This window comes from Trachurus trachurus (assembly GCF_905171665.1).
Source record: "Trachurus trachurus genome assembly, chromosome: 12".
Classification (NCBI taxonomy): Eukaryota; Metazoa; Chordata; class Actinopteri; order Carangiformes; family Carangidae; genus Trachurus; species Trachurus trachurus.
The window spans coordinates 10,561,327-10,586,854 of record NC_139908.1 but is presented as its reverse complement, the minus strand read 5'-3'; the positions used below and the strand labels follow the sequence as shown (position 1 = coordinate 10,586,854).

The 25,528-nt window shown below is 41.5% G+C and overlaps 1 protein-coding gene across 1 annotated transcript in view; it reads right to left on the bottom strand.

Moving 5' to 3' along the window:
* Nucleotides 1-25,528, bottom strand: part of pde8b (phosphodiesterase 8B) — a gene marked incomplete at its 5' end in the record, with an annotated part of 39,929 nt that overhangs the window by 6,390 nt on the left and 8,011 nt on the right. The window contains 16 exons of the mRNA XM_083983044.1: nt 693-891; nt 1,744-1,873; nt 2,721-2,766; nt 3,514-3,678; nt 5,817-5,893; nt 6,460-6,537; nt 6,946-6,997; nt 10,007-10,061; nt 10,155-10,243; nt 10,336-10,476; nt 11,253-11,331; nt 11,960-12,048; nt 12,364-12,421; nt 12,531-12,590; nt 14,669-14,859; nt 22,227-22,283. Coding sequence (XP_083839170.1) covers nt 693-891; nt 1,744-1,873; nt 2,721-2,766; nt 3,514-3,678; nt 5,817-5,893; nt 6,460-6,537; nt 6,946-6,997; nt 10,007-10,061; nt 10,155-10,243; nt 10,336-10,476; nt 11,253-11,331; nt 11,960-12,048; nt 12,364-12,421; nt 12,531-12,590; nt 14,669-14,859; nt 22,227-22,283 — 1,566 coding nt within the window. The remainder of the gene's footprint in view (nt 1-692; nt 892-1,743; nt 1,874-2,720; nt 2,767-3,513; nt 3,679-5,816; nt 5,894-6,459; nt 6,538-6,945; nt 6,998-10,006; nt 10,062-10,154; nt 10,244-10,335; nt 10,477-11,252; nt 11,332-11,959; nt 12,049-12,363; nt 12,422-12,530; nt 12,591-14,668; nt 14,860-22,226; nt 22,284-25,528) is intronic.

Here is a 25,528-nt window from a genome sequence, read left to right as displayed (position 1 = left end):
TTTCTTATATTTTATGTTTATTTTATTGTGCTTTTATCTATTGTATTTAATTGTAATTGTATTCGTTTGTAATTGTAAAGCGCCTTGATCAAGGTTCTATATAAATAAAGCTTGACTTGACTTGACAAAGGATCAACTTTAGTGTGATACTTTGTTAACAAAAGTTTTTATTCATTTAAATAAGATTAAATCCAGTATTTTATGCAGGTACAAAATGAACCCTGCATCTCTTACAAATCAATTTTAACCATTTTCTAAACAAACACATGTCCAGCAGTTATTTTTGTATGATTCTGGTTCTAGTTTTTTATTCTAGCAGTGCTCTGCATGTGTTTTAGCTTATAAAGCCTATGTAATGCAAATTAAGTCAAGTAAATTTACGTAAATTACAAATAATATAACAGGAGATACTGTAAAGATACATGTGGTTACATGTCTGCCAACCTCTTAGTGACGAATTTGATCGAATTTTACTTGGTGCAGTGACACTGATTTTCATTCATGCTTCACTGGCGTCTCATTGGCCACCGACGGACTGGGGATGTGCAGTAATATTCATACAGATTCACAATGAGGTCATTAAAACTGACACCTCTGACTTGTTACTGTGAATCGGTTTGCCACTGCCACACCAGGAAAAGTGCATGTGTGTGTGTGTGTGTGTGTGTGTGTGTGTGTGTTTTCCTTCTAACCTTCACTCTGTCTTTGCGGAGGAAGAAGGCGGTGGCGTGCAGGACGTCGGCGGCGTGCGTGGAGTTGTGGTACGAGTTGGACGCGTGGTAGCTGGCCTCCATGAGCTGCAGCCACGAGCGCAGCGTGGACTCGGAGCAGTTCAGGAACTCGCACACGCCGAAGCTGGTGAAGATCTTCAGCCCGAGGTACGTCAGCGGTCTGCGGAGGGTCACAACAACACACGGGAGATCAAACTTTACCTCGTACTCCTGCGCTCTACTCTGTGTTATCCCGTCTTCCTACATCCTCATATAGTCTAAAGTCTCCTTTTTTTTGTGTGAGATGTAAATCTTAATCCTTTTACCCCGTATGACGTGTGTGACGTCACAGCTGCTGCAGAGAAAAGCTGATTGTGAGTGGTGGTGGGGTGAGAAGATTAACACCACTTACATCTGTCCATTCAATATGCAGCTAGCAGCAGAGGCTAGTTAACTTAGCTTAGCATTAAGACTGGAAACAGGGAAATGAAAAATCAATGAAACCTTAAAAACCAGTGTGTCATTTGTTCTTTCTATTTTCAATTGGCAATCAAAGATCACTCAGTTCTGTGGCCCGTTTTTCCATTTCGTGTGTTTGATCTGAGCCTGAAATTGAAATGTGAGAAATGAGCAGTCAATAACCAGTCAATTTTTTCATTTTTTGATTGCCAATTGAAAAAAAAGAAAGAACAAATGATACACAGATTCTTAAAAACCACAAAATACCTCCAGTTTCCAGTCTTTACTGTATGCTAAGCTGATCTAACCAGTTGCAGACATGAATGGTGTTTACTACTGCTTCTTATCTTACTCTATATTTGCCAAAATCTCACTCTACTTCTTTGATAGTTGTATAATAATAAATAAAAACAGTCAGAAACTGCAGCACATTCACATCACAGAAATATGTGCTGGTAGAAGGAGATCAGCTTTTATTAAACTGCGGATGTAAAATGCATCAAATGGCAGTTTTTGAAATAATCAATTGAACTGATCTGCATGCAACCAGCAGTGTTGTTCCTCCTTTATTCACCTCTTGTGCGTCGCTGCCTCCAGCTCCAGGATGTTGAACTCCCAGCACTCCTCATCATTCAGCATCTCGGCGATGGACGGCGGGACGTCATTCAGAGTGACGGGGATGGCCAGCTGGCTCTGGCTCATATCTAGCACACACACACACACACAGTTCAAGGTGATTTGACCATAAAAGGGGACAAAGCAAGCGGTGTGTGGGATTTGGCGGATAAATAGTGAATGACTGTACCAGCACGGGCTCTTTAATATCCATATACATGTGCAAACACACTGACTAAGAGTCTCACTTTGTAAATCTGCTCCTCTGAGACTGAGCGGCTCAGAGATGGTGTGTGTGACAACACTGTTTAAACAACCGACGGAGCTGCGGCTCTCATGTAAGGACACTGTTTTCATCCTGATGAAAAAGAAGAATATCTTCGCTATTAGGCTCTTGATTTTGATCTTCTCTTAGATAAGTGTTCTTGTGACTTTAATCATCATAATGGAGGTTACATAATAATAAACTCAGATGGAAGAATCCACGGTGGAGCTTTCATCATGACAATATCCACCTTAAACTCAATATTTATTCATGAGATTCACTGGAAGCAGCGAACGGACGTCGTGTTCCATAATCTGTGTGATGATGAGGGTCTGGACTCCTACACGTTCTCAACTCTGACATTATCTCGACGCCGTTTACCGGCTCGTCTTAGTCATCAGAGTGTGAATAATCATTTCTTTAATATTCTTCTTCTTCTTCTCACATCTATGAAGGTTTTGAACAGCATCTTCCTCCCTCTGTTAGTGTTGCTGCACCGTTTAGCAGCTGGACAACATGCAACATGGTGTTTGGTAATGTCACCCCCCCCCCCCACCCCCCCTTCAGGTGTAATCAACCACAAACAGTTCATTTTATCATATTATTAGTGTTTCATAACCGTAGATGATCAATGTCGTAATATGATAATTCACAAGGTCATTAAAACTCACTTTTGCAGAAGACGTACTCATTCCCAGAGAGTCTCCGCAGCCCGTCCTGAGAGACAAAGAGAAAAAGTGCTGTTTATTATAAATATAGAAGCATTTTATTAGACATGTATGAAACAAAATGTTCCTGTTAAAGACAAGTATTTACTATATGGGAGGATAAGACATCAAAACCAACTCTATCAATCCATCTCTTACTTTAATGAGCCTGTTTGTTTCTAGTGAAGAGGAAAGCATCTACACAACTGATCAGTGTTGCGTCTAAGAAACATCACTCAGGCTCATGGACTGTAAATAATGCATTTACTCTGGACTATTTTCAGCGATGGATTAACACATGTTTGGTACTCCAGTATATCCAGCAGCGGGACTGTGTATGCAAAATAAACTCTGTGTGTGTGTGTTCATGATAAAGAAGGGACATGTCACCCAGTGCGACAGTTCTTGGAAAGAAAAAAAAAAGGGGGGGATTTGTATCTCAGAGAAGAATCGGGCATGTGTTTTCTTTATATTGTGTATAATTTAGTTTTACAAGATTCAGTCCAGTTGTGTGTTGCTGAAAACATGTAAACATCTGCGATCGGTGACCTCAAACTTGAGCTGATTCAAATCAAAATAAGAAAATAAACAAAGACTTTGTTGGCACTGAGAAAATACAGACTTGAGGTTGGAAACAAACAAACAAAAGAAAAAGCTTTCTCACATGCACATGTAAGAGCATGTTCACAGACTCTTTCTAACCTTTCCTTATTAAGTGTTTTAAACATCTATACTTCTATTCTACGAACTGTCTTACGCTCATGAGCCCCCCAACCAGGTCGTTGGTGTGGGGGTCGTCCTCTTTGGAGGCCAGCTGTGGCGAGTACAGCTCTGTGGTTCTCAGGATCTCCAAGACGCGGTCCAGGGCCTCGGCCACGGTCACGGGACTGCTCTCCTGCGCCGCGTTGATGATGTTTATTACCTGGGGAGGAGGAGGAGGAGGAGGGGGGTAAAAAAAAGAAGAAACAAGTCTTCTCTCTGTTGCAAGACCCACAAACAGATTACACACAAAAAAGCCTTCTGCAAAAGAAGCGGCCGCAACAGAGCTCTCCTTTCTTTGTGCATGTGTCATGAAGAGGTGCATGTGACGCTGGAGAAATCTCGACTGAGGCGAAACAGCTAAATAAAGCTGCCGTTTGAACACATAAGAGCATCACAGGACCTGCAGCAGGAGGCAGGGAGAGACAATGGGACACACTCTATACCGTATACTACGAAATTATGATGCAGCCGACAGCTTGACCGAGGTTTATTGCTGCTCACAGCCATGTCATGTCGGTCATATTATATATATCAATACTATTTTCTTCTGCCTGAAAATCTGATGTGTTTTTTTTTAGGATCAATTATGAGTATTGGTCCCTACTTATGTATTGTATATCATGTTTAAAAAGAGGCGCCTCTTATGGTTTTTCTATGTATTATGACGGTTTGTATAGCCTGAATCCCTACTTGAGAACATAAGATGTATGAGGTTTTTATATTTTTCTACTATTGATTGATGTGATTGGTATGAATGAACAACCGGTGTGTTAGATCACATTATCATGGCATGGGACTTGGCTTTAAATGGCGTCTCTACCCATTCATTTTCGTATCTAACATCTGAGGAAGAGCCTGTACGCTCGAAACGTCATGTTACTTAAATAAATCTATTTTTACATTGGAGCTCTTTTTGGTGTTGCAGACTTTTCTTCACCTTCACAGCAGCAACCAACCACACATCAGGACAGGATGTGCACACACACACACACACACACACACAAAGAAAAGACGCACAGTAACAAATCCCCTGATGTTGACGGCGGCATCGACTGTAAATAGTGGCGAGGAACAAGAAGTCCATAGACACACACGGCTGAGTGTTTCACAATAACATAATCCATGCTGGAAATAAATAATCCTAAGAAGTGTGGCTCCCTGCAGTGCACTGAACAATCAGCTGTTTCTCTCGCTGCTAATTATCTCATCTTCTTCGAGGAAAATCACAGGAATTTTCAACAAACAGTTATTGGTTTGAGTTACAGTTTTAACTCAATATCTACAGTTTATCTAATTTCAATTTCAAGCACAAACTGAGTGGCGCTAATTCAACCAGAAAGTGGGGCTAGCTGGGTGGTAATGATTTTTATATATGACTGTCTACTGCAGCTTCCTATTAGCAGCAACTTCCTAAATAATTTAGAGTATGAAAATAAGTCCATAAAGTCTGGTTATGCAGCGAGAAAGTGTGTTTAAATATCATGTGGAGAGAACAGGGGCACGGCAGTGACACATCTTCTCACTAATAGGATATCATATTAGTTGTTATGACTGCCTATTAGCAGTTGTTAGGAGGCAAACCCTCCATTATTGGCTCAGTCAAACAACATTAAGGCAGTGGAGACGGCTCTTAATGGAGGCTGGATGGCTCTGCGGTGTGGGGATGATGCGTTAAAGTGGTGAACGGACAGACACGTCTCATGTCCGAACTGAGACGCTGGCTGAAATCGAACTGTGTGAGGTCTGCTGACGGAACGAGCCGGTAAATGGGCGAATAAGAGCAGTTCATTCACAGGGAAAGTCCAACATGTGAAGCGTGATGAAGAAGAATGAGCTGAGTGAGGAAACAGCGCTGTAGGCGTTAACTAACATAAAGGACTCAGTATGAAACTGATCACTGGAGGAAGAACCCTGCATCTGATCCTTTTGTCTTTTAACCTTTAAATGTTTTTCTCAGAACATTTTTATGTTGTGGTTTTGCCTCATTGGAAATTTTACAGCATGAACTCATTTCACTCTGACTGATTGTAAATATCTGATCCTCCCCGTTCAACTCATATGGATTTACATTCAGCAAGACAATGTTTCTCCTGTTACTTCTCCTGTTAAAATGATTTTATTTCACTTCAATAGAAGAAATAAATCGTGCATATTGTTGGAAGAGCTGTTTTAAATGTAAAACAGACATCAAAACAGTTGTTGGATGACATTCAAACGGAAAACTGAGACGTCAAAGATTAATTTTTCAGTGTGGGGACCAGTGAGTTTATAAAAGGAGTGCACGCTGAGGCAGGGTACCTTGGTGATGGGAGCCTCGATGGTCATGGAGTGAATCCTGGCCACAGAGGAATATCTGCGATTCTGTAAACTGGGAGCTGCAATTCAGAAGAAAAAAAATTGTTTAGTGGAAAAATGGGATTTATGATTTATTATTTCTAAAATTTTGGACAGGAAAGAGTCCCAATCAAACGGCTTCAGTGAAAAGGCAATACAAGAAAAAGTGAAAATGAGGATGTTGGGAAGAGAGGCGTTAGGAAACAGGCTGATTAGAGAAGGAAGGAAGCAGGAGAAGCAGCACTGAGCTCAGATAACCTGAAAATAGCAGCAGCTGCGTCAAAGTGAGTTGAGGAGGGAGGGAGGTGCGTAATGTCATCAGCCCACGGCATCTATCCTCAAGATCTCTTCAGTTCAAGTACCAACCACAACACTGGCTGACTCACTCTCTAATTTGCCATCTCCAATCATGTGCCCCATTCTTCACCTCCTCATTCTTCCTTTGTGCTCCCACCTTTGTCATTTCCCTGGTTTGTTTTTTACATTGTTGCATATTTACCTCATTGCCCTCATCATCTTCCCCTGTCATTCCCTCTCTGTGCAGCGGCTCCATTCATTCTACACAGCTAATACTTTTTTCTTTTTCTTTTTTTTTGAATGGTCTTACCGTCACTGCTGCGGGAGCTGAGTGATCGGGCATCGATTGAATCTTTCCTCCTGTCACGGTGACGTAGAGAATGGCACTCTGCAGAGACGTACGGGGAAGTAATGGACATTTTAATGTACAGCACATGTTCAGAGTGATGGAGCAGCAGACTTACAATCATACAGAGTTTGTAGAGCTTTTAACCTTGTCCTAGTTTGTGTGTTTCATACATTATCGTTACATTAAAAACCACAGAAGGTACTTCAATAACACTTAACTTCTAACATAATTCATTCACTTTCTATTGATCCTCTAACTATCTGGACAGTAATTCTGCCCACTTTGATAAAACACGACAGATGATGTTTTGTTTTTATTACACAAATGACTCTTTGAAGACTCACAAATCTAATCTAAATCATGCTTTTCTCTGACATATGCATTTAAGTCTTAATATTATAAACAAAGAGACTCTGAAACAATAAAAACTGCGCTGAGGTCAGTTACCTGACTGAGAATGCTCCCCGATGCATCTCTCTTCTTTGTTGAACTTGTGGACCTGACGGACAGAGAGAAGGAGCAGGTTAAATTTGCCATTAAAATCTGTAATTTATAGATTATAAAACTGTGAAATATACTAAGCAAATATACAATGACCTGTGCACATGGTAGGAAAGCTACACGCTAGCCTTTTACTGCTAAAAATTTAACAATTCAAGAACGTGCTAAGCAAGTTTGGCAACAAGAATCTTTTAGTAGAGTAGACAGACTGTCATCTCAGTTTATATTCAAGCAATTAATCCTGGTGAAGTTGCATGATGTAACCACATATTAAAATGTATAAACAATGTGGGTTCATTTTAAATATTGATGCATTTAATGAATTCTATTAGTAGGTAATAGTTTTCTCCATGAAAAACGTTGTAATAGTGGAGAGTTGAAAGACAATTCTTTGGATAAACTTCAAGTAATGTAAGAATGATATACAAATTCAGAATACAGCATCTACTGTATAATTTACAGATATCATTATGGTACTTTGTTATAGTAAGATATTTAATCATTAAAAGTCTAATCCAATCCAACTTTATTTATTGAGCACTTTAAAGCAGCCACAGTGGACCAAAGTGTTGCACAGAATAATAAATAAAAGATATCAGAAATAAAAGACATAAGAGCTCACACAAGGTATAAAAAAGACACACAATGAAAGCATTTTCTGCGCCTCAGTATGTGTACTTACTGCTGTCCACCTTTGTAAATAAAAGAAAAGATTTGACAAAATAATCTGTTCAAAGCGGGAAAAGTGGATTTCTTATTATATTGCTCCAATTCTGACAAAATATAGTCTTCTCATCTGAAAAAAAAAAAACCTTTTCCTTTAACTATATTAAATGCCATATTAAGATTCACAAGAGTGACATTTCAGAAGAGACATTTTAATATTTTATGTGTAAGTTATGTAACTGTGAACCTGACAGCACATTTCCCACTGCTCATATTGATACATTTCCATGCAGGTGACGGTTTGTACAGTACATCCTGTTAGTTGTGCTCAGGTTATGTAGATATGGAGATGAAGAGCCTCTAATCCGGTTAGAGCAGCTTTTCCTCCCTCAGTGACTCACTGCACCTCTACATGTTGCTGACAGTGCATCATGCACATTTAGGTGCTGATGAAAGAATTCGTCCAAATCAACCATTAATTCTTTTAATTTAACATAAAACAATTAAAACATTTAATTTGAATATGAAGAAATGGAAATGTGTGCCTGTTAATTTTCATTTTCTCTCTCTTTAAAAAAAAAAAAAAAGGATTTCTCTCTAAATTTCAAGTTGCTTGTTCTCAGGTCTCCAGTGCGTCCCATACTGAGTAAATAGGATTAAGACAGTGTAAACACTTCTAATGACAGACAAGGTTGCCAGATTTAGCTGGCTGCATTTTAATGGGCTTCTTGGGCTGCAAAGCACAAACAGAAATCTAAAAAAAAAAAAACCTGATTTTGAATTAACTTCACTAAAGCTGGGAAATAGTTGAGATGATGATGGCCCTTAATTGAAAGGGAAAGGCAAACAAAACTGACCCTAAACCTGCTGTAAGTCTGGAGCGCTTAAGACAAATACTGCTAACTAAACAACACAATGAAATGGAAACCGTGGTCTACAGCCAAAATGTCTGGGTGGGAATAGACGAGGAATAATGTGGGGTTTTAAGTGCCCGGAGGAAAATGTCCCAAGCAGGGATACGGTATCAGATCAGCGGTCTCCTGAAAGGACCTCTGTGGCTTTGGGTTGTCAAATAGATCACGGCGTCTCGGTGAAGACGTAGTGCACTGATCTAGTTTAAAATGTAATTGAAGACTAAACTTTTGTTCCTTCTTGTATAATGAGTGGTGAAAATTAAGTTTAAAAAAAAAAGGGACACTGATAATACCATCCAGTTTGACTGTGCACAGTTCAGATTGTGGCCTGGTAGAGGAGGAGGAGGAGGAGGGGACGGTGGGAGCGGGAGGGGGGCGACTTCCATGATTTCGGGAATGGGATCAGCCGCTGCCATGTCGAAGGATTCCCAATCCCAACGAGCAAGGAATGAATGCTATTTGGCTTTGGCGGGCAGATGCCAACGGCTGACTCACCTTATGTACACACGATGAAAGGGAGCAACGAGCTAAAGCTAGTCCCTGTGCAGCTTTGCCTGAGGTATAAATAGCCCTGGCGCCTGGTTGCTAGCCCTCCCAGGCCTTAGCTGGGGATCCTGGTGCTTAGCCGTAGCTTAGCGTAGTATGACGTTATTGGCCTGGAACCCAGCTGAGAGCAGCGACACAGCTGCTACAGAAGAGGAGCTGTGTGCACACGCTCCTCAGCAGAGCTGGCAGCCTGCGAGGCTACATGCCCTGTCGGGAGTATTTAAACCTGACACTTTAGCCTCCAGTTCATTTGAAGTATTTATGTAAAACTAAGTGCCAGCAGAGTTTTCAATCAATGCCTGAGTCCGGTTTGGACTCAATCATTCATTTGTGCACCGGGCTTGATTGGGCCAAGCTGTGCTGTTGCACTATTACTGCTGACGGACTGACATTTGTTTTAAGCTGCACCACAGCAAAAACCCGGCTCACTGTGATCCGACAAAACGTGGGCTCGTTTGACTCGAGGGGCTTTTTGCAAAATTTTGTTGAAGCATTTTCTTTTCTCCACGCAGCTGCTTGTAGCCTTGTAAACTACGGATTTATCATCTGAGCCTGTAAACCGGCGGCAGATTGGACAGATTTGAGGGCGAGCGGTTTTAAGTTTCAAAGAGTTGCTAATGTGCAGGTGCTGGGATAAGGCAGGTAAAGAGAGGTTTGTTCCAAGTTTGAATTTTTACCCCAGGGTGCCTGAATGAATCCAGATCTGATCAGCGATTGAGATTTTTACGGTTTAAGCTCTTGTTTGACTTCTTGTAGGAGCCACGACTGATCTCACCCAGTGCAGCACAAACAATTCAGCACAGTGTTGTTTCAAAACGAGAACTAAAAGACAATTAAAACAGGGAACCAGGTGAAGTCACCCGTCTACAATCTTGACTCACCTGGTTGTTGTTGTCGATGTGAGGTCTCTTGATGGCGACGAAATGTCGGATTTTACTGCAGAGAGCGAGAGAAGAATCTGTCAGTGATTTGTTACCTCCTGTAAATCTCCAGTCTGTCTTCACCTTGAGCCGTTTAGCGTTATCTCACCCTCCTTGGCCGACGACAGGTGTTATCTTCACATGCTGCTGAATACTGTCGCCTGACTTCTTCCTGGCATAGTAAATGCCCTGCCATTCCTTCAGAGACAAACCAAGAGTCAGACAATGAAACTGAAATCTCTTGTCCCATTGATGGATGGATGGATGCATGGATGGACGGATGGACTGACCTTTCCTTTCTTGATACAGGTGTTGATGGTGTCCAGCAGGTCAGCTCTGTTCTTTTCACTCTTGGGGAGTTCGGTCAGCTCTTTCCCGATCAGCTCTCCCTTGTGGTAGCCCATCATCCGCTCGAACGCTGGGTTCACATACTGGGAAGAAACCAGGACGGTGTTAGAGTAAAAATACAACAGCCTAATTTGTCACATTTCTTTCTTTTTTATTGGTGCAACATCATAATAGCAGATATTTAGGTATATTCATAATGATAAATGGGAAAATATTATATTTTGTTGTTTGCAAGAGAATCAAATTTAAAAAGTAGATAGTAGTAGTATGAGATTGTGGGAGTTGAAGCTAGACCAGGTTAACTTTACTCGTGCACCTTCATTGCATGGAAAAACGTCCACAGGCCTCCGGTGTAAAAAGGTTAGACAGAATGTATTTATTTCTTGTTTTCCAAAGTATCTAGTTAAAGGAGTAATCCAAAATCAAGGGTTTCTCATCAGCTAAAACACTCTGGTAAAATAAAACTGTGTGGCTCAGTCCTAACCAAGCCTCAACTACCTCTGTGTTCTTAAAGCAACAGTAACAAAAGGTTACAAAAATCCTTTTTTAACTAATCATGAATTAAATCAAATTAATTTAACTAATCTTTTGCCTATTTTAATCACCTATTTATCCAATCAAATCAATTATCTATTTACACTCATATGAACTTTACAATATAAACAAACAAAACATGTAGAAGCACATGAAACACACTTTGGCTCCCACAGAGATGTTTTGGTGACCTGTTTTTTTTGTGACCTGTTTTTTTTTTTTAAGATTCACATCTTTATAAAAAAAAAAAACAATGAGCCTCGAACTGAGTCAAGTAAAAAAGGATAGGTTTGAGGTTTTGGTCCACTTGTTTAACTCTCTTTACCTGTATGATGTGGTCCTCGCTGGTGATCTCCACAGCTTCCTGACAATGCTCCAATGCAGTGAAGACAGAGTTGCAAGCCCTGTGGAGAGATGAAGCCACAGGAGGATCAGTAGCTTCACCACCAGCACCATCCTGTATTTATATACACTACTCACAAAAAGATAGGGATGTTTGGCTTTTGGATTGAATGTCAGAATGCACCTAAAATGCACTAAAACTAAACTTTTGAATGCACATGTCCAATTGTTCAATGTTTCAGTCCTTATTGAATAACATGCTGTTCTCTAACAAGGTAATTAACCACAAAAATCACAAGCACCGTCTGATTTAGTGGTTCAATTGTCACTGAACCACTAAATGTTCTGGTTCAATGACAATTTGTATACAGTCCTCTTCTCTCTCCCTCTCCTCTCCACAATGTTCAAATTTTGACATCATGAGACCAAGACCAACACTTTGATTAAATTGATTAAGTTACTGAGACATTGAGATTTTTCACTGTTATTAGCTTTTGTTTGGGATAAAGAAATTACCATTGCATCCTTCTACTTTAAAAGGCTTTCATGATAGAATATCACTGTAGCAGGAACTTTTAGGGATATAATTCTTGTCAAATATCCCTAACTTTTTGTGAGTAGTATATCTATGCATATGGCTGTATGATACTGTATGTGTGCGTGTTGACAGTGTTTTCTGCTGTGCTATACCTGAGTTTGAACTGGCAGCGCACCTCTCCATGTTCAATCTGTATGAGCTCATTGTAGCAGGCTGACACACTGCTGTTCTCCACAAACCTCTGGAGGCCAAAGCGGGTTAAGTGGTGTTTGAAGGAGACAGTGAAGAGAGACGAGTGGAAAATTGAATGAGTCAGGATTCACTCGGTGGCGACTTGTTTTTCAACCTCCTACGTCACATTCACACCATCAAACGCCGCTGAACAATAAAAGCCTCTCTCACAAACATGCTGCTATTTTAGTGCCTGAAGTCTCCTAGAGGCCTTGATAAAAAAGAAAAAAAAAGAAGCATCTACGAGAAACAAGGACAACACACTGAGGCCTAAGCTCGTCTGCTGTAAACACAGTCACAGGCTAAGGCAAGTTGTTGGACGTACTCTGCTAAATCCAGCGCAGAGGAGAGGAAGAACAGATGGCTCGTCCTGGTCAGGCGGTCTATACAATGACAGGAAAGAATTATTACCATGTGCAACCGCGATCATTTTTCAGAAAACGTGCTGTCAGTGGTCCACGCTGTATGGAAGACTGAAAAAAAAAAACTCACTTTTGTGGCACGACGGCGAGAATGACTGTGTTTTCCGAGGGCTTTGTGGCACGGATCAACCTGGAAACAAAACAGACGTTGGATTTTAAAGTCAACAGGAGTTCATCTCATCGATGCTTTGAGCTCACGGGAAGCGGCTCGGACCCCAGGTACCGGGGGTAAACAGACATGTGGGCAGATTGAGGGTGAGGGTGGAGGAGGGGGGGTGATGTCATCGCCACAGGCAGGACATTTCTGTGCTTAACACGGAGACACCAAACACAACATCTGCCTCAGAGGTTTCGACCACGAAGCCACACCACAGGCACCACCACGTACGGGAAAGTGGCACCAGAGGTGGACGATGGGATGGATGGGTGTACAGTAAGGATGGGAGGAGGAGATGGGTAAAGGAAAGAAGAATAAAAAAAAAAAAAACAGTGACAAGCGAAGGAGTGAAAGAGCAAACGGACAAACAGGGAGCCGCTGCCAAACTGTGGTCATCAGGAGACAGGAGAGACGAATGGATCTGTTCCTTTACTTGGGGAAATAATGAAGCACTTACAATAAATCACTCCGCAAAATATACGGTGGTGGCTTTTAGTGTAACCAAGAACTTTGGATGGGTTTGCACTGTATCATCTAACAATAACTACAGCCCCAGCAGTCTGCAGAAATCATGACAGAATTAAACACAGAGGTCGTCGCGGCTAAAAATAATGAGGAATACGAGCGTTTTCACCAGCTTAATACCGCGGCTGTGAAAAGGGAGGATGTTTAAACGTAAGTAAGGTATTCACACAAGCATTAACACAACCATTAAACACTTTGGACCGTGGAAACCGCCCCCCCTCCTCCTCCCTCTCCCTCCCCTCCCCTCCCCTCCCCTCTCCTTTCAAAAGGCCCCTGACACACATCCTTTGTTAATAGACGACGGAAAGCAGAGTCCAGCTTTTATTTACTTTACGTTTCACAAAGACGGAATCGGAGGGAATTTGTGCAAAAATATGGCACTATAAATACTTCCTAAATAAATCTTGAAATGGCCCCGTGTGTGCACGCCAGAAAGCGATGGTGGGCAAACAGACAGAGCGCAGACCAGTTTTACCAGTATGAACATAAACAGCTGGCAAGAGGCGAGGGAGAGAGTGAGGTTATTTCTACAAGTGAAGAAGTTTCTGAAAAGTGTCCAGGGGCTTTTTGCTGTGGAAAAAAAAGCAAAAAAAAAACTTCAAGCTAACTTCTAACGCGACTCGTCTTCATCTCTGTCCTGCTTTCATGTCAACAACAAACTCACAATCTGTAGTTCACGCTCACAGCTTTTGTTTTAGAGCAAAACACTGATTTGAGGAGCCGTCATCAGAGCCTCCAGCTATCAGACTGCATTAGAGTGACTTGTGGTGCTTTTAAATGAACACCAGATGGCGCCAATAAACCCTCCACTACTTCACAGTCCCGCTATGCTGTGGCAGCTGCTTTCCACATGATCTCTGAACAATCTTTTAGTTATTGCTCGTTTTGAGTAAATAAAAACCCATCATAATTTAGGTATTGATTGTTTTCGACTGCAGCGAAGAATTACACGCTCTTTGTTTGAAAACTTCTCTGCCCTTCAAACTCTTTGTTTAATGTCAAACACGCATGTTGGTCTGAAAAACAGCAACAGAAGAAGACGAAGAGGAGGAGGAGGAGGAGGAGGAGGAGGAGGCCAGGTCTCGGTCGGTGCCAGTTCGAGAATCTAGAGCTTGAAGGAAATCACAGCGCAGCTCCGTGATTAAAGGAACAGTTTGACATTTTGAGGGAACCAGGTCCACAACACACCTCTACAGCACATGAACACATTATAGTAAAGCAAAAGGGCCAGAGACTATTTCTTCTTGGTAAGACATTGACACATTGATTAGTGAGCTTTTTACGATTTTTTGGGAGGAGGGTTGGAGGAGAGCCAGGCTGCCTTTCCCCCACCGGCTTCAAGTCTTTCTGATACGCTGACCTCACTTACCATGACTGTATATTATTTACAGTACGGACGTGATTGTGGCGTCTTCTCATGTTACCATTTCTTTAAGAGCATTTCTAGGAGAGGTCATTCTCCAAATGTCAGCCCCATACAACAGCAACCACATCAGACAGTCACACAAAGTTTAATAAAAACTCACCGGCAGACGGCTTCGGGCTCAAAGTAGCGCGAGTGGCGTCCGTCTATGACTATGATCTCGTGGTGTTTGTCCACAAAACACTCCACGGCAGACTCGGGCGTCCGTGCGATGTTACACCTGAAGCCGGCGCGGTCGCAGGCCCACCAGAAGGCATCGCTTTGGCTGTCCTCTTTGGCGAACACCAGAAGGACCTGAAAGGGACACAGAGAGGAGGAGAGGACGTACGTTTCAGTGAGATGGAGATGCTGCTCCGAGATCTCCGGCAATTAACAAGATCAGAGGCGTTTATCAGGCTGAACAGACACTGATTCCACAGAGAAACCTCCTTCTCTAAGACCTAGGGAATGTAAATTTGTGCCAAAAGCCTCCGATGTGATAGCTGATCTGAGATCTGGCAGACTAGTTCAGATTGTTAAAATAATTTTTGGACATGCAGTTTAAGGATTCATTATTCCTGGCCCTGCCAGACTGCCACGGATGAACGGAGGCAAACCCTGTGGAGTTTGAGGTTATTTCAAAAATGTGAGACTTATATTATGTCAGCTGGGATCAGCTCCAGCTCCTCCACAAGCCACAGGGATAAGAGGGTATAGCTAATGGATGGACTTTATGTCCGCTACAGTAAACAGGACCTCTTAATTTATACTTTAACAGACCTGTAAATTGTTCACATTAAAATTTTAAGTTGGAAAGCACATGTGGGGATAAGTAAAGTAACTGGATTCGATCCTTTATAGACTAAAGTGATGCTTTAAATGCTCTCCGGTGTGTTTTTACAGTTGTTATAAAACAATTTAAAGGATTATTCAAGTGTCCTGTCAGCACTGAGGTCATTTTAAGAGGCATGTCCATTATAGAATAAAAGCAGCTCTTCTTCTTTTCCCCCTTGCCGCGAGCTGCTCAGAGCTACCCTACGGAGGCTAATGGGATTTCTTGGTTTCCCTCATCAAACTCATCAAATACACAATCCAACAACTCCAAAACGCTCTGGTGGACAAGTTGTGACCTGCACGTTCACCACGTTATGAAATAATAACGGAACGATACGAGAAAGAGTTGTTTTAGAGGTAAATGCAGAGACTGCTTGCGGAAAAACTGCCCCTGACGGAAACGCGCATCAGCGGTTTTGCATGAATTTACTTCTAAAACAACTCTGTCTCGTAACGTTCTGTTATTATCTCATAGCGTGGTGAATGTGCGGGTCACAACTTGTCCATGAGAGCGTTTTGGAGTCGTTCGATTGTGTATTTGATGAGTTTGATGAGGGAAACTAAGAAATCCCATTAGCCTCCGTAGCGTAGCTCTGAGCAGCTCACGGCTCTGCTCTGCCTTTCTAAAAATAGCTTGCACTGACAGTTAAAGGTAATGAACCTGCTGCTATGACTATAGGGATTATTATGGCAATGGGCCAATTTGCCAAAATGTTGAACTATCCCTTTAATTGGATAAAATATACACAATATTATGCACTCTTGGCTACGTGATGATCAGCTCTGTCCTCTCACAGTAACAAAGTCCTGGTTTTCAATCTCAGCCCTGCTGCTCTGCTCCGACTATATGTGGGTTTCCTGCCACAGTCCCATGACATGCAACATCTCAGGAGAACTGGAGCCTCCAGTCTGAACTGTTCACCACTTGATGCTTTCCCCCCCTGTGATAAGTTGTCAGTCTGTATAGGACGCTTCAGTCAGACTCGTGCAGGTCTTCAGTCTCTTCCATGATCCTGAACAGCGCGTGTTTTTAAAAAAAATGGAATAATGGATGGAGCGCACAGCTGTACAGACGATATCCTGTAAACATTGTCGATGTTGGTTGTTCCCTCAGCGTTTAATAATCACAAATGAATTCTGTATTTCACACCGACGGAGCCGAAAGCCTGTGGAGCACGGACTCGTGTTTTTGATCCCACACTGCGTTTTGACCATGAGCACACCAGCCACCTTTGGTACAGTGGTGAGGAAATAGAGCAGTGTAAGAGGCACGTACAGTAGAGACACACACACACACACACACACACACACACACACACACACACACACACACACAGGCAGCTGGGCAGCAGCCAGAACCAACAGTACTCGGCTCTTCTTCGCAGCAGCATCACCTCCTGACTCCCTCTAAGGACAACAAAGGATAGAGTGACAGAGGGAGAGTGCAGGGAGGCGCAGCAGCAGCACAGAGAGAGAGAGAGACGGTGAAAAACAAGTCACGACTCCACCACCACACACTTCCTGCACGTTTAAAAAAAAAAAAATCAGGAAGAGGAAGGCGAGCTATGCCATCCCTCACACCTGGAAATGAAATGGGGCAGGTTGGAAAAGGGAATATGGGAAAGAACAGGTGGGAACGTCGGAAGAAGAAGAAGAAGAAGAAGAAGAGGAGGACAGGGGGCGAAAATGAGCTGGTATTGGTGAGTGCCTGTGAAAGGTCCACAGTCTTTGATCCCGTGCTGGCTTGTGTAACCATGGCACTGCTTTGTGTAACCATGGTGCTAGCATGTGAAATTCCACACACAGAGTACCCAGCCGACCCCGGGACGACGCCGACCGCACACATCTCTGACCTGCCACCCAAATATGTCACCTGCGACAGGGCTGCTGCTAGGAGGCGCCGTTGGTCCTATTACCCCACAGAACTGAATGATGTAGCTACATGTACATACTGTATAGGATGTCACAAATTGCTTGTTTTCACAATTAATTGCAGAATTAAACGCCAAAATCAATTGATCGCAAAGATTCCTAAATACCGTCACTTTCCAAAAAAAAGATTATGTATGAACCGTGTCCGCAGATGTAGCGCCAAAGTAAAGGTAAATGCACAGATATTGGTCCATTTATCTAACGTAGCATTGAATTGGTAGGAAAAATAAAATTAAAGCAGAAGTATTGGCTAACTTCCTGTCAGCCGATGGAGTTAGCAGTCCCCTCCCTCGTCCCTACGTCACCACATTCACGCGCATCCCTTGGCTGCACACACAGAGTGGACCGCGGCCTTTATGCCGTTCTCTCTCCTCATTGGATAAAGGTTGTAGGATACAAGGAAAGTTTTCTCCTCGGCTTACAGCAGAGCAGACTGACTGACAGACCCGTGTTTCAGACCAAACACTCTATAGAAGTGATTGCTGTCGGAAGATATAACTATTTAAGACTTATATTAACATAAATATTCTGCTTACTTCTGCTTTAACTTAAACGTTTGGTATCGATGACAATTGATGACTTGAATTTTTCAAACACTTGCCCTGGGGGATTGATAACTGGTCATATTTTGATAGATACAGTATTTAAAATATTTTATAATTAGTAATGTATATATTAAAGCAGAAGTGAGTGATATATTTGTGTTAATATAAGTCTTAAATAGTTATATCTTCCGACAGCAATCACTTACATAGAGTGTTTGGGCTGAAACACGGGTCTCTCAGTCACTCTGCTCTGCTCTGAGCCGAAGAGAAAACATTTATCGTATCCTACAGTTTTTATCCAATGAGGAGAGAGAACGGCATGCAGGGCTGTGTGTGCAGCCAAGGGACGCCGTGAATGTGGTGACGTAGCGACGAGGACTGTTATGGTGCGTTCAAGGAAACTCGTATTTTTCCGACCTGTGAAGTCATACCAGTTCGATCTGGTACGAGTTCACCGGTCGGAAGTTACGAGTGGCCGTTATAGTGACTTTCACCGGTAAAACAGGTCGGAAAAACACGAGTGGGTTGCCTGGAACGCTACAAAGTCGTAAGTTGTGACTTGAAGCTGTAATTTACGATTTCAAAAGCCTGCCTGGAACGCAGCATTAGCGAAAACGACCGGATCACTCACTTCTGCTTTAACTATATTTGATTTTACACATTAATAGTGTTGTGAAATTAATTAATGCATAATAATCATGATAATCATAATACCGTGATTATTTCTCTGACAATAATCGTACCAAAAAAATCTATTATTGTGACATCCCTAGATGTACAGTACATCCAATCAAAACACCTGGCTACGCTCCATCGCGACACACACATCCACACACATAACTCACTGTTAATCGTACACAGATGAGCATATGTTTCCACAATTACATGGTTTTACAGCGTCCTCCTTAAGTAATCACACATTTTAACTTATAGCGCTTCACAATCGACGCAGTCACTTGTTATCAGCTTTGTGGTTTGTATGAAAACACACCGGTGCAGTCAGTCAGTCAGACAGTCGGCAGCACCGATGAGGCTTATCCCCCGACTTCTGCTGCGAGCTGACTCACATTTTCAGAGTTCAGAGGTTAATCCTCCACGTTTGCACACCCGGGCCAGATGCCTTCTGACGTTGGGAGACTCCCAAACACAGAGAGGTGTCATCGGGCTAACCAGCTCTGAGCACTTTATCCGTGTGGGAGTGTAAACGCAACGGAGAGATAGCACATGGAGGTAAAGGATGCCCCCGCTGAGAGCCTGTGTTTATGTTTTTCACATTCTGTCTTTTCAGGGTTTAAACTGTTATTATTACTATTATTAACACAATAATTTTAGAGTAAAGAATCTCAGAGCACTTCATATAAAACATGAGCCAATAAGACTTTCTATTGGACGCTCCTGTCATAAACTGAAACATTTTTACAGCTGTTTGACCTTTTGCTGAGGATGTGATGAAACCTTAGACTGTACATAAAGATGAACATACAGTAGCCATGTTTCTGAAGGGCACCTTTGAAGCTCCCCATCTTAGCAGCCCCTCTTGTCACTCAAAGCAGCCATTCCCTAAAAGTTTGTGTAACTTTAAACCCTTAATAAACATTTAAATAGATGAATGAATATAAAAATCCATCGGGCAAATGTTTGGCCACTAAAAACTACAAGGTCAGGCCAGTTTCACACTCTCCCTGTCTGTTTCTAAGTTACAGCGTTGAATAATTAGGCTACTAGATGTGAATTATATGTTTTTGCAGGACAGTATGATGTCACAATGAAGTTGATCATACTGGATATATGTCACCACCTCATCGTTTTAGCTATAGGGATGTCACATGCGATTATAGATTTTCTTTGTACGATTATTGTCAGAGAAATAATCACAGTATTATGATTTTTTTTTCTGATTATTATGCATGAATTAATTTCACAATATATGAATGTGTAAAATCAAATACAGTCAAAATATAATTACATTACTACACTAAGTATTTTAAGTATATTTTAATCTGCTATTAATATATAACCAATTATTAGTCCTCAAATCATTAATTGTCATCTATAGGCTACCAAAAGTTTAAGTTTATTTTAATTGTTTGTTTGTTTGTTTTTTATCACAAATGACACGCTAACATTTAAATTCCTACCGATTGTATGTTACATTAGGTAAATGGTCCAGTATTTCTTACATTTACTTTTACTTTGGTGCACATCTGCCTCTGTCTTTCCAACATAATCTTTTATGGAAAGTGACAGTGATTTAGGAATCTTTACGATTAATGAATTGTGACATTTAATAATTGTGAAAACAAGTAGTTGTGACGTCATCCATGTCCCTATTTTGTGTGAAATTTTTTGTCATAATTAACGTATGAATTCTTGAGTTATAACCACACACTTCGAACCCGACCTTTTTTTTTTCTCCACGAAATTCTACTCAGTCCATCTTCAAGTAATAGTTTGTACACAAATTGAAAAAACTCTTTTTTCTTTGCATTGGTGGTCAGTGAAAGTTCTGGATAATAATAACATCCTGCAGGTTAAAGGTTAAAGCAGAACACTGGCAAAAAAGATTTTCCAACAAGACATATACAGTGCAGGAACGTGCATGTTAAAATATACAACATGTGTGCTGCTTTACCTTCACTTATCTGTGCAGTGAGTGCTACACATGAATCATTAGATAAGCCGCAGTATCTGGAGAGGTTGAAACTCTCCAGGGCTGCGAGGCAGTTAACAGTAAACGTCAAGGAGAACTCACAATATATAACTCTCTCCTGCAGAGCGTTTTATCTCCCTCTTTTCATCTCTCTGTTCCTGTGGAAGGAGTGAAGCCGGAGAGGGTCAGGTGAGGTCATGGATCCAGCAGAAGGCTGGAGGTACAAACGTACGTGTGTGCGCTGCTTCGGGAGAGCAGTTGAAGGTTTTTATGGGGCATGAGATGAGGTCTTAGGAGGCTTTTTAATAAAGCTCCTGGTCCCTCCACCTGCCTGCATGCAGCCAGAGATTCCTGGTGCGATGTTATTTGGCATGGTGAGGGAGGAGGAGAGGGAGGAGGAGGAGGAGAGGGAGGAGGAGGAGCAGGGGGCTGAAGGAATAGGGCAGGATACTGTAGCTCCACATGAACATGAGTGGCATGCCAGGCCTCTCACATCACTGCACCGGAGTGGGAACTGGGCTGAACTCAGAAACCCCTGGAGATCGGTCAAAAATGGTGCAGCTCAAAACCGAGGCAAATTAAAATCAAAGCAATAAACAAAGCACCTAATAAAGCGGCCGATTCCTGATGCAGGAACCGGCCAGAACGGAGGAATGCACCGTGGTACTGTAGCTGCGTCTCAACCAGCTGGTAACCTCCAGGAGCTCTTACTTTCTGCGTTACATAAGGACAAATCTGACTAGCACACATCCTAATCCCCAACCAGAGCAGGATGAGCACAGACAATCCCCGAGTCTACCTCTACCTCACCTTGCAATATTCCCAAGCTGACAGCCAGGCCGAGATCCCAGCAGATAAGAGCTCTGCAGGCAGTTGGAGGTAAACATCTGACCATCGCACAAACCAAACATCCTCTCAGGGTAATAAATGTAACTGTACAATTAATCAGTGTGCGCTCAGCAAAGCAATGCATTTCCCATGCCAGTTGCAATTCCACTGTTGAGCCACATTATCATCCATAATCGGTATTTATCCATTTTAGAGCAACAAAAACAACATACCAGACATATTCGTCAAAACATAACTTAAATTTGAGCAACTTAAGCTGCAAAGTATGCACGAAAAAGAGGAACAACAACAGCAGGCGAAACCTGTTTCAAAATGAGCACCTGAGATTGCAAACCTTATGTAAACACTGTCCTTCCATACAGGATGGCTATAAGAACATGTTTACCACTAATCAGCTGATGTAACTGGTTTCCAGGTGGAAAAAGCAGAAAAATCCCAGTGTGACCTGAACATAGCACAAGAGTCTACTGGTGATCGTCATATAGATACACAAGTTGCACAAGATGTAAAGAAGTCCACTTGTTTCTAATTGTATCATTTGTGTCACTGCTGCTTTAATGCAGGAAACATGAAATTATTATTATTAGTTGTATTTATTATTAAAGGTTAACTATGAAATTCACATTTTATATAAATAAATCTAAAATAAAAAAAATTGTAGAGGAGAAGACATAGTCTTTGTTTCAAGTCAGTGTTTTTTCAAAGTAAAATTCATATTTTATGTCAGACTGAGGGACATTTTTAATTAATTGTGCCAAATTTCTTTACGGCCTGCTGCTCAAAATGAAAAGTTAAGATCAGACTGTATGAGTAAAACAGTAGCAGTGAGTAAAATGACTCCAGATGTTACAGAGTCTGTGTTTATATCTCACCTGAATCGGCTCCTGAGTCAGTCTCATAGGTCCCACACATTCTTCTGTAGCTGAAACCTGCAGACAACAGACGAGAGCGTTTGAGCCACTATTACACACTGTATGCACATAAAACACACACAAACACACACAAGGGAAACAAAACAAAAACAAAAGCCGTCTACATTTCTTACCATTTTACCATTGATGTCCAGGAGCATATTGGCATATTGCTTTTCTCTTGCACGACCTGTCTGTCCCTGTTGCACTTCACCTCCTTTAATCTTCTCTCTCACCTCCTACTGTCAGTTTAAAAAAACTTCTCATTCAGCAGCCTGATAAAAAAAATAACAATAATGATCCGTACGTGTGGTTTCTTCACTACAGTACAGGTTTGGTCATCACCTCTCCGTGGATATTTACATGCAGTATTAGCGCCCAGAATGGAGCTGTCCACTGCAAACCCTCTTTAGAAGGTATTAGCAGCCAACCACCAGATTGAACTCACAGGTTTACTTGCATAATCCTACTGCAGGAGCATCGCACACTGAGCTGTATATATGTGTGTGAGATTTGTTTGTGTGTGTGTGTGTTTTTCTGTGTGTTGCAGCCTGCCCGGGCAGCTTCTGCAGGCCTCTTAACCACATGCGTCACTCTGGTGTGAATAAGCAACTCTGCTACATGTGCCGCCGCCTTTGAGCATATGCATGCACACACATGCTGTCACCATAAGACACAGTGAATCAGCGGTGTGCCATAACATACTGTACCACACAATGGACGCCACATCAGCCGTGTGTCATGCCCAGGTATTAACCAGCGGTTATTCAGTTATTCTGAGCAAATTCTGTTTTTCTCATTGGAAAGGATTTTTTTTTTTTTTTTTCAGAGTTATGTTGTTTTTGCCGGTGAGATATATTCGTCATCACGCACTCATAACCCACAGGTGAATCCTGCAGATTAAAGTCTCTCCCCAGCAAAAGAGAAATGTCTACGAGGTGTTAACAAAAAAAGAGAGAGAGAAAAAGACTGGGGGGGGGGATTTCAGTTAATTCTACTAGAGGCACGAGTGCCATAATAAAAACACGTTACGCACACGAACTCCTCTCACAGTCACAGAGCAGCTGTGTGACTGAGGCGGAGAGGTTCACTGGTGACTCAACCACTCAGTGCTGTAATATTTGTCAGTGGTAATTAGGCTTAAAATAAGGTGGGCACACTGTTAGCACATACTTCAACCCACATCTGGTCTCTACTAGTCACTACCAACTGCTAACTAGCTGCTAACGTCATCGAGGGACTACACAATAGAAACCTCAGCAGTCTGAATGTGGGTAACATACATGTTGCTAAATGCATCAAACAAACTAAAAAAAATGTTTTGTTTTGTTTTGGGTTTTTTTGGGTCACAAAGATTTATTTTACAAGTCAGTAATATATAAGTGGTTTTTCTTCCCCCTCACTCAGTAATACCCTTACAGACAAGTTAGTTACCGACAACTTTATATCAGCAGAAAAGGAGAAAATAAATAAATAAATAAATACGTATATATATATTTATATATAAGGTAAAACAAAACAATAAATATAATAACAACAACAACAACAACAACAACAACAACAACAACAACAACAACAACAACAACAACAACAATAATAATAATAATAATAATAATAATAATAATAATAATAATAAATTATAAAATTAAATGAGAAAAAAACATTTATATTATGTATATATACACATATCAATAAATAGGCCAAGTACATAAGAATAGAGTAACTGGTAGTAGAGAAATGTATTTTTTATGCAAAACAAGATACACTATGCAGTATAAATTTTAGTAACTGCTCCTGTTTGAGTCAGTAATAGTTTAATGTTGTGTTCATATTGTTTTGTCGCCTTCTTGCATGTGTTGTGTGGCATAAAAACAAAATGAATATTTGTTAAACTGGAAAAACTGAACCATGTGAATAATCACACATGAGACTCATACACACACACACACACACCCACACACATACACACAGGCTATTGTTCATTTAAACATTTTGTGCTGCTGACCGTGAAAAGCTATATTGGCTCTCTAACACTGGAGCTTGCTGCATGGATTTAGAAATGTTGGCTAAAGCCGAACCTGAGGCAGCGTGTTAATAGCACAGAGTTGTAAAAAAAAAATTGAAGTGGACATCCCAGCTGTTTGTCCCTGGGAACACAGCGATTATTAAAACAATGAGCAGGAATCTCTTTCATGCTGTTATACTTATACTGTAAGTTAAAGAGGTGACCTGAGGGAGATGTGAGCCAATGATCCGTCAGATGCATCTGGTGGGTCAGTGTTGAGGGCAAAAGACCGAGGGGATTCAATCTTTTGGTGTTTTTTTTTTTCTTCAGTGGATCAGTGACAACAGACTTCACATACATCAGTGGGGTGGGAATCCTGTTTTTTTTTATGAGAACAACACAGCTGAGACGTGAAACAGAACAGGAAGGAAGGCGGTGGACATGGGGACAGCTCGGCACGGAGAGAGAGAACGAATGGTCTGGAGAAAGATCAGTCGGTGGAAGTTGGGAGATGATGGAGGAAGTGTTGGGGGGAAGATGTCATAGGACACCGCCGCTACTTAAGAGTGGGTGACAGCATCCTTATGGAAAGACAGCGGAGGGGAAGGGAGATTTAGTGTAGAGTACACAGACATGAGCCTTTGAGAGGTGAGATGAGCATTATAGGAGCAAGATGGAGAATAATGATCAAGAGTAAAAAAAAAAGTGGGCTCGAACGCTCAATTCATAAGTACTGGGGACGAGAGGCAGGTGAGGAAAGACAGAAAAGAAGTCTGAGATATTCAGAAAGAGGCGAGAAAGTGGAAATAAATGAGATGTCAGAGTCTGTGGGGAGTTTGAGGGAAAGCACAAAGGAAGAGGGGGAAAGAGGAACTAAATCACAGAGGAAGAGCTTTGTAATTTTCTCTGTGAGATTACAAAGATATACAGTAGATCTGCTTTGTTTAAAACATGGTAAAGACACTCAGAGAGGCAGATAAGAAATAAAAGGGACATAAATAACAAAACTCAATTTTTCAACTGGGAACTGAACATAACATTCCCTAAATATGACGGTGATGGTGTCTGTTAATACGCTGCTGCATTACTACGATTTCCATAACTTCAAGGATGAAGACAGGATGTTTGACTGTATACTTTACAGTCACGCTAGGTTTTTTAATATAAATGTGCTTTTTTTCTCATTTAGGAGCCTTTCAAAGTGCCAAATCATCTGTTAGATGTTAATTGTTGCCCGTGGATACACAGGCAGCTATCA